Raw genomic sequence first — 8,736 nt, 5'->3', positions numbered from 1 at the left:
GCGGCGGCGGTGGGTTTTCTGGCCGGGTCCTCCTTGCCCCGGGGCCGCGAGGCCGAGACCCTCGTGGTCTCCGGAGGCTCCACTTGGTGTCGGGTTATCGGAGAAGCGAACTTGCCTTCGCGGCGGTGGGTTTTCTGGCCGGGTCCTCCGTGCCCCGGGGCCGCGAGGCCGAGACCCTCGTGGTCTCCGGAGGCTCCACTTGGCGGTGTCGGGTTACCTCCCTGTGTTACCGATGTTTGGGGAGAAGTTGGCTTTCCTTCCCTCTTCGCCTAACCGTGGGGCCGCCTGTGTCCTCACGTGGAGTTACTCCCCGAGCGTGAGCCTTCCGGGCTTATCATTGAGGAGAGAGGTGGTCGAGGTCTTTGGAATTGCCATTGACTTTGCGTATCGATATTTAATCGAGGCGTTTGCAGGGCGAGTGCCGCGACGCCGCGGATTTCACAACTTTGATGTTGGAGGTGGGTGGACGGTGAGCGCCTTGTTGAAAATTAACTCCTCTGAGCAAATCACCAGGAGGAGGCCTGGCATTCTTGAACGTTTTTGAAAGAAAAAATCTATATGCGCACGGCTCGGTAGCATATTCTGTAGCTTCGAAGACCAACGCTGTTAAGGAGGAGCAGCATGACATTGTGAGTGTCGATCAGAAAGCTGCCTTTTCGATGCACTACAGCAGAATGGTGGCTGGAAGAGCCCCTGGAAGATAAGGTTGCTTCCGAGGAGGGAGTGGGTGCTGGTCGGGTGGCTCTTGCTAGTTAGGTGCTCACGAGAATTCTGATTTAGTGGTTAAGGGGCCGGCCGGGTTTATTTTAGAAATACTTTTCTTGAGCCTCCGTTTCCTAAGCTATAAAAATGTCAGGGTCGTACTGGCCTCAAGAGGTGGTAGTTTACTATTGTTTTTTAACGTTATTTCAGCAATATCTTGGCAGATTGGAGGGCTCCCCGGAGGTGATAAGGAACAGGTACTGGGCGCCTTACAAAGCTGGTGAGATAGCAATAGACATTGGGCTTGGTCTGCGGAAACAACGTTGACAACTTTTTTTTTTAACTTTACAATAAGTATAAAGGGCTTTTGTTATTTGTAGCACAGGCACAATTATTTAAAGTTAATAAACTTTTATTTGAGGAATTTCACATGTTCTGCGTCCTTCCACTGCCTTCGTTCCTCCTGAGTTTGAGTCTTCGTCGCCTTAATCCCTCTTTCGCTCAGTCCAGTTGTCATTTCCGTCAGTCCACTGAGAGCTGTCACCTTCCTGGGATGTCGCCGGATTTGAACATTGTCTGACCACCGCGGCCAGAGCAGATGTCCCGAGCCCAGCCAGTGTTGCCCAGGGTCAGGTTCACCAGCAGCAACCTGGTTGGCCTGAATAAGAAAAGGCTAAGAAGGATGCTATCCTGTTGGTAGTTTAAAGGTACAAATACTGAAGAAGAATTAGTAGAGGTGGAATCCAAAGGAAAGAAAAGGGAATTTTTTTTATTATTATTATTCTAGAGAAGAGGAAGGGAGAGGGAGAGAAACATTGATTGGTTGCCTCGGGTACCCAATCCGGTTGTGTGCCCTGACCAGGAATCGAACCCGCCACCCTTTGGTGCATGGTACGATGCTCCAACCAAACTGAGCCACACCAGCCAGTGCACAAAGGGAATTTTTTTAACTGATCATTATTCCCTATGAAACCATTTTTTACAATATACACATTAACACACCGCCTCCATTAAGAAACTGAAATAAAGAACTTGTTCATAATAATGACTGTATGATGGGCAAAACAGCCTAGAATTCAGGGACGACTCAGTCACACTAACGAAAGAAAACCCCAAACTCGGATTATTTAACATGACACTGATCACTCTTGCTCTGTAGGTATCCGATAGCTACTTCCTGAAGTTCTCAGTAAACAGTAGTTCTTAGCACATGGCCGTGACCAGGGCTACCTGCTCATCTCCCTGCCTGACACTCAAGGGCAGCGATTTTCAGCCTTTCTCGTTTTATGGTGCACATAAGCTACTGAAATTCTGTGGCACACCCAAAAAATATATTTTTTGCCCATCTGACAAAAAGTAATAGGTATAATTCTGATGCGTTCACACCGGACAGCTATTACAGTATTGGCTGTTGTCACTTTTTAAAAAATACATTTTTTTATTGATTTTTATAGAGAGGAGGGGAGAGGGAGAGAGAGATGATGTTTCAATGTGAGAGTGAAACATCAATTAGCTGCCTCCTGCACCCCCCTTCCCTCCCCCCCTCAACACACACACACGTACCAGGGATGGAACCTGCAACCTGGGCATGTGCCCAGACCAGGAATCCAACTGGCAACCCTTTGGTTGACACCCAACTGGATGACACCCAACCAACTGAGCCACACCAGCCAGGGCTGTTGTTCCTTTTTTGACAGTCTAAGAGAAAAGAGATCGGTGCCCCTGACTAAATAGGTAATTGCATGTTTTGTTTTTACTGTGTGTTGGTTTTGTTTTTTTAATTGATTTTTATTTTTTAATTGATTTTTAGAGAGAGAAACATCGATTGGTTGCCTCCTGCATGCCCCCTACCAGGGATCAGGCCCTGCCTAGAATTGAACTGGTGACTTCTCAGTGCATGGGAAGACGCTCAACCAATTGAGCCACACCAGCCAGGGCAGGCATTGCATGTTTTAAAAATCCTTGCGGCACACCAGTGTGCCGTGGCGCATCGGCTGAAAATTGCTGCTCTAGTGAAATAGAAAACTTCATGGAGAAGGACCTTCTTTGTCTCTCCTTCCTTTGATTTCCCTTGGAAATGTCACCCTTTGGAGAAGGTATAGAATTAATACCGCCCTCGCTGGTTTGGCTCAGAGCGTTGGCCTGCGGACTGCATGGTCCCGGCTTCGATTCCGGTCAAGGGCACATGCCTTAGTTTCTGGTTGGAGTGCAGGAGGCAGCCGATCGATGATTTTCTCTCATTGATGTTTCTGTCTCCCTCCCTCTCTGAAATTAAAATATACATATGTATTTAAAAATGTTTTTTAAAAAAGAACTAATGCTTACCATCCAGTCCCTAGGCTGAAAAAAAGGACTATAACCAGTAATTGACTCAAACTCAATGGCATAATGTGTAACTGTGGGTAATAAAGCTGATTCTCTCGGTATGACAGGCGTAGGTGTCTTCAGTATATTGTTTATTTCTCAGGGATGCTGCCCTTCTCCTGGGCTCCAGGGCAACTCTAGAATTCCAGGATTCACGCAAGAGCATGAGCCATAGTAGCCAGATCCTTGGAGTTTGCGATTTTTGTTTGTTTTTTGCTTTAAAAAAATTACACCTCCTGCTGAATGCTAATTCTCAGATGATTATAGTTACTGAGGAAAGAGGAAGAAAAAAGCCAACATTAGCACAGGTTGTGACAAGTTTAAAAATACTAAGAATACCATGGTTTCCCAGTAAGTAACTTGAGAATGTAGTTATTTTAATTGGGTTTCCAAATATAGCTTCACCTTCCTAAATCTCACTAGCTACGCTACATTCATTGGGGAACACTCAGGGAAGATTTCTGCCTCCCACTTTAACTCTATGTTTGAGTGTGGGTATGAACATAACCAAGGGTTTATTTTTCCTGAAATTATTTTCTGGTGTTTCAGCTTTTTGTTCATTTTTCTTTTCTTTTCTTTTTTTTTTAGAGAAAGAGAGAAGGGAGCAAGAAAGAGAAACATGGACTTTTTGTTCCACTCAGTTATGAATTCATTGGTTGATTTTTGTATGTGCCCTGATCAGGATCGAACCCTCAACCTTGGCATATGGGGACAATGCTCTAACCAACTGAGCTACTGGCAGGACTTAATAGTATATTCTTATGGAATTTTTTTTTCTACCCTCAGTTTTCTGCCTTTCTCACTTGCATTTCCAGGAAAGGAAAAGAATGAAAACTCATCAGAATATTATTTCAACTTTTAGTACCTTGACTACTGTATTAATATAACTTAAAACCATTACTAGCACTCTCTCTCCAGGGAGCACGCCCATGCCATCCCCTTCCTCCTCTCCTTCTCCCCCAGGCACATATCCCCTAACCCAGTGGTCGGCAAACCGTGGCTCGCGAGCCACATGCGGCTCTTTGGCCCCGTGGCATGGGCCACGAAGTTTCAATCGCACTGTACGTGCGCGCCCGCACATGGTATTTTGTGGAAGAGCCACACTCAAGGGTCCAGTTTGCCGACCACTGCCCTAACCTCTAAGGGACCCCATGAGACTTACAACCAGGGGAGCCATGGAGCTATGGGGGGTTCTGGAAGGGCAGCTCATCCTGGGCTAACCCCCTGAACCTGTCTCCAAGGCCCTCTTTTCTCCGACTTCCCAATGAGCTAAAGCAGCCCAGCCTAAGCTCTCCCGTGGCTTCTTCGATGCCCTTCCCGTTTCACTGCCCGAAGTGTGTTTTTGCTGCAGTCAATAAATTCTTGCTTCCTGCCCTGGCCGGTTTGCCTCAGTGGATAGAGCGTTGGCTGCGGACTGAAGGGTCCCAAGTTTGATTCCGGCCAAGGGCACATGCCCGGGTTGTGGGCTCGATCCCCAATAGGGGGCGTGCAGGAGGCAGCCGATCAATGATTCTCTCTCATCATTGATGTTTCTCTCTCTCTCTCTCCCTCTCCCTTCCTCTCTGAAATCAATAAAGAAATATATATATAAAAAAAATTCTTGCTTTTAAAATAAATAAATAACCCTAGCCGGTTTTGCCCAGTGGGTAGAGCGTTGGCCTGCGGACCAAAGGGTCCCCGGGTTGGATCCCAGTCAAGGGGCACGTTTCAGTTGCAGGTTGCAGGCTCCTCCCCGGCCTGGGGTCTGGCCATCTGGTCGGGGCTCATGCAGGAGGCAACCAATTGATATGTTTCTCACACATCCATGTTTCTCTTTGTCCTTCTCTCTCTCTTCCACTCTCTCTAAAAATCAGTGGGAAAATATCCTCAGGTGAGGATTTTAAAAAAATAAAATCCTATATAATAAAAGGATAATATGCAAATTGACCCTAACGAGCTGGGGAAGATGGCCCTGATCTCAGGCCAGGCCTAGGGACTGTACCTGAGCACAAATTTCGTGCGCCGGTCCTCTAGTAAATAAATAAAACCATTAATAAATAACTCCTAAATTATATACAATTTTTCTTATACTGAGGAAAGTAACCTATGCATAGAAGAATCAAATGCATTTCTTTTACAAGTAACCTATGCATAGAAGAATCAAATGCATTTCTTTTTCATTTAATATATTTTCATTGATTTTCAGAGAGGAAGGGAGAGATAGAAACATCAATGATAAGAGAGAGAGAGCGAGCGACAGTAGTCGGCTGTCTCCTGCACAGCTCCCTACTGGGGATTAAGCCCGCAACCTGGGCATGGGCCCTTGACCAGAATGGAACCCAGTCCACAGGCCAAAGTTCTAGCTACTGAGCCAAACCAGCTAGGTAGGGCTGAAATGCATTTCTTGTGTTATGGTTCATACAGGAAAAATATAAAGATTAATAGCAACACTGTGTGCCAAACACTCTAAATTTAATTTTCGCTTATAGTATCTCATTTGCATATAATAATGCACTTAATGGTAGAGAATACTATAAAATTCCTTAGAGAAAAAAGTTTATATATAATAAGTGTGTTACACCCCACACCGTAGGCAGCCCAGAATCAGGAAAAATATCCGTGTCTAATAGGGAAAAAAAGGTGCAATCTCTTTTTGACTAAATGCTAAGGTATGTGTTCCCAAATGTTCCCAAAGGAAAAGAAAGAAAAAATAACAGCAGCTTTTAAAATAACCTCAGTCACTTCTTGTCCTGCCTGCCTAAAATTAGAATTTAAATATCTCCGGGTCAGGGCACATATAGGAGTCAACCGGTGGGTACATGGATGAGTGGAACAACAAATCAGTGTTTGTCTCTCTCCCTTCTTTTCTCTAAAATCAAATAAAATTTTAAAAATAAATATCAAAATTAAGCAGTTTGAATTTTTTAAACTTAATAGCACCATCTTTTGTTAAATTACACTATCATAAAGAAGTCCCTTAGGCAAAGATGATTTTCCTCATTTTAGAAAGGGTAAACTTTCATGGCTGAAGTTTAACCGTTAAATACAAACATTTTCCCACCAACTATCGCTTGTGCCAATTATTTTTCAGTAAAGCTGGAAAGAATTGCCCTGGCCGATGTGACTCAGTTGTTTGGGCGTCATCCTGTGCACCAAACGGTTGCTGGTTTGATTCCCCGTCAGGGCACATGCCTGGGTTGCAGGCTTGATCCCCAGTAGGGAGCATACAGGAGGCAACTGGTGGATGTTTCTCTCTCACATATGTTTCTCCTTAAATACAAACATTTTCCCACCAACTATCGCTTGTGCCAATTATTTTTCAGTAAAGCTGGAAAGAATCGCCCTGGCCGATGTGACTCAGTTGTTTGGGCGTCATCCTGTGCACCAAACGGTTGCTGGTTTGATTCCCCGTCAGGGCACATGCCTGGGTTGCAGGCTTGATCCCCAGTAGGGAGCATACAGGAGGCAACTGGTGGATGTTTCTCTCTCACATCAATGTTTCTCCCTCTCTCTCCCCCTCGCCCTTCCTCTCTCTCTAAAAATCAATTTAAAAATCTTAAGGAAAAAAACAAAACTATTGCTTGTGTGGCAAGTGTTAACATCTTCCCCACCAAACAATACTAGCAGTAGTGTTCCAACCCGGCCAGGGTGTTGGGTGCTATCTGAAGAATGTACGTCCCCTTAATTAATACAGTTTGGTGACTGTATCTGCCACACTGTCATACGGCAATGAAGGAATTTCTCACATTCCCGTGTTGAACTTAGGAGATGGATGAGATAGAAAAAAAAACCTCAAAAAACTAAATAACATACCTGGGTTGGTAGATTATTGAAAATTCCAAACAGCTGGTAAATCTAAATCTGTTCCTTTCTTTTCTAACCACATTCATTTATTGACTTAGATACACCCACCTGGTTTCAAATCCTTGTCTCATAGGTCTGAGATATTAATAATATAGCTCCCCTCCCCCCCCCAATAACTGAATTTTTAAATTTTATTTTGAACTCGTATTCTTTCTTTAATGCACAGGTTATATATTTAGTACAGAAATAGAAAATGCAGGCAAGCAAGAACTACAAACCTAACCCCCTAGAGAAAGTGTTACCTTCACAATGTTTTTGTAAGCAGCTGAACATAACCAATTGGGTCCTATGGTGGGTAACGTTTTTCACTTGATACTATAGCATGGACACCTTTCCATTTCAATAAATACCTACATTATTCTTCACCGTAAGACTCAAACATGATTTGCCGAAATAACCCGTAACTGGACTCAGTTCTTAACAACAGACACATGACTGGTTTCTGAAAGATCTGATTTATGCAAGGTGGGTGAGCTGTCTGACCTGCGGGACCTTAGTACTTTTCCCTACAAACATGCCACTTCCTGGCTACTCGGACGTTTCTTGTCGCAGCGCCTGTGCAAGGAAGCGATTGGCCAGGCTCCTGGGCCCAGGAATGCTGTTGCCGCCGCCACTAGCTGTGTGAACAGTCCATCTATGGGCAACAGGCAGCGCGCGGGTACCTGACTGTTTCCTTACTCAGGCCTGAGCTTCCCGTGCTGAAAGTCAGACCAGAAACATTCTCATGGCGGGCTGATGAGAGAGAGTCCGGAGGAGAGGGGCGAGCCTGCAGCTCCCCTTGCAGACAGGCGATGAAAACAAGATGTCCTTTGCGGAAGCTGTGCCCACTTGGCTGGAAGCAAGAAATGACAGCGACTCCCCGGTGCGGGCCTAGGCTGGGGCGGGAGGGTTCAGGAATGTTTCTGTGAAGCTCACAGGGCCAGGGGGTGGAAAACTATTCCATACAAAACCCTGGTTTCCTCCGCAAAACCAGAGGGCTGCAGGCGAACTAGGGATCTTGTCTAAAACTCAACCAAGCACACGTGAAAGGGAAAACGCGCTCCAAGTGAGGGAGCTTTTTCATCTGCTCATGTTGCAAACGCAGTCCTGCCTGGTATTGGATCTATTGGAACCAAAATAAGACAGATTCCTTTCTTAAATAAGACAGGTTTCTCTTTCTGTCATCCGACAAGTGACTCTGATCCTTCGGAACAGGCACATTCCTGGTTTTAAGGCAGGCGGTCTCCTGTCTGACCTTGAGCTGAATGCACTGCCCCCGGGGCCCCGCGTGTCCCCTTTTGGAACAGGAAAACGGCTTTTTCTCCCTCCGGAATTGTTTTCTGGTGCTTTCGGGTTTTTTTGGTTCGGTTTAATAGTATACCCTTAGGACTTTCTCCTACCCTCCGTCTTCTGCCTTCCCCACGTCCATGGCCAGGGGAGGAGGCAGGGGGCCCGGGTGTCCAGGGTGACCAAACCCAGAGCAGGCCAGCCCCCTTCGGAGCGCCGCCCCGGAGCCGGAGTCCGAATCGGAAACTGAAACTGCGCCGCGATACTGACGAAAGTTAATGACCGCGTGAGTCAAGTGTGAAACTCCCGCAGGAACGCAGCCCAGCGGATTCCTGGCGTCGGGCCCCGAATAAAGCGCCAAGAAGAAAAGCCACCTCAAACCGTGTAGTTGTTCATGCTTTGGGCCCCAGCTGTAAAGATCCTGCTGCTTGAAAATGTCCCCATGGTAGGGTCAACTAGCAGCCCTCAGAACTAGTGAAATGAAAAAATAAAAGAATCCATTGTGCGGAGCAGCCTGGGGCTGGGGGCGGGCGCAGTGGGAGTCTGGCGGAGAAAGGGGGG

At 46.1% G+C, this 8,736-nt stretch overlaps 1 protein-coding gene across 1 annotated transcript in view; it reads right to left on the bottom strand.

Moving 5' to 3' along the window:
- PHF13 (PHD finger protein 13) overlaps positions 1-8,619 on the bottom strand; it is a 16,841-nt gene extending 8,222 nt beyond the window's left edge. Inside the window, exon 1 of the mRNA XM_005874367.2 lies at positions 8,557-8,619. Coding sequence (XP_005874429.1) covers positions 8,557-8,619 — 63 coding nt within the window. The remainder of the gene's footprint in view (positions 1-8,556) is intronic.
- Between the last annotated feature and the right edge of the window lie 117 nt (positions 8,620-8,736).

The sequence above is a fragment of the Myotis brandtii genome, unplaced genomic scaffold (assembly GCF_000412655.1).
Source record: "Myotis brandtii unplaced genomic scaffold, ASM41265v1 scaffold434, whole genome shotgun sequence".
Classification (NCBI taxonomy): Eukaryota; Metazoa; Chordata; class Mammalia; order Chiroptera; family Vespertilionidae; genus Myotis; species Myotis brandtii.
The sequence above is the reverse complement of the archived record's forward strand: the minus strand, read 5'-3'. Positions and strand labels throughout refer to the sequence as shown.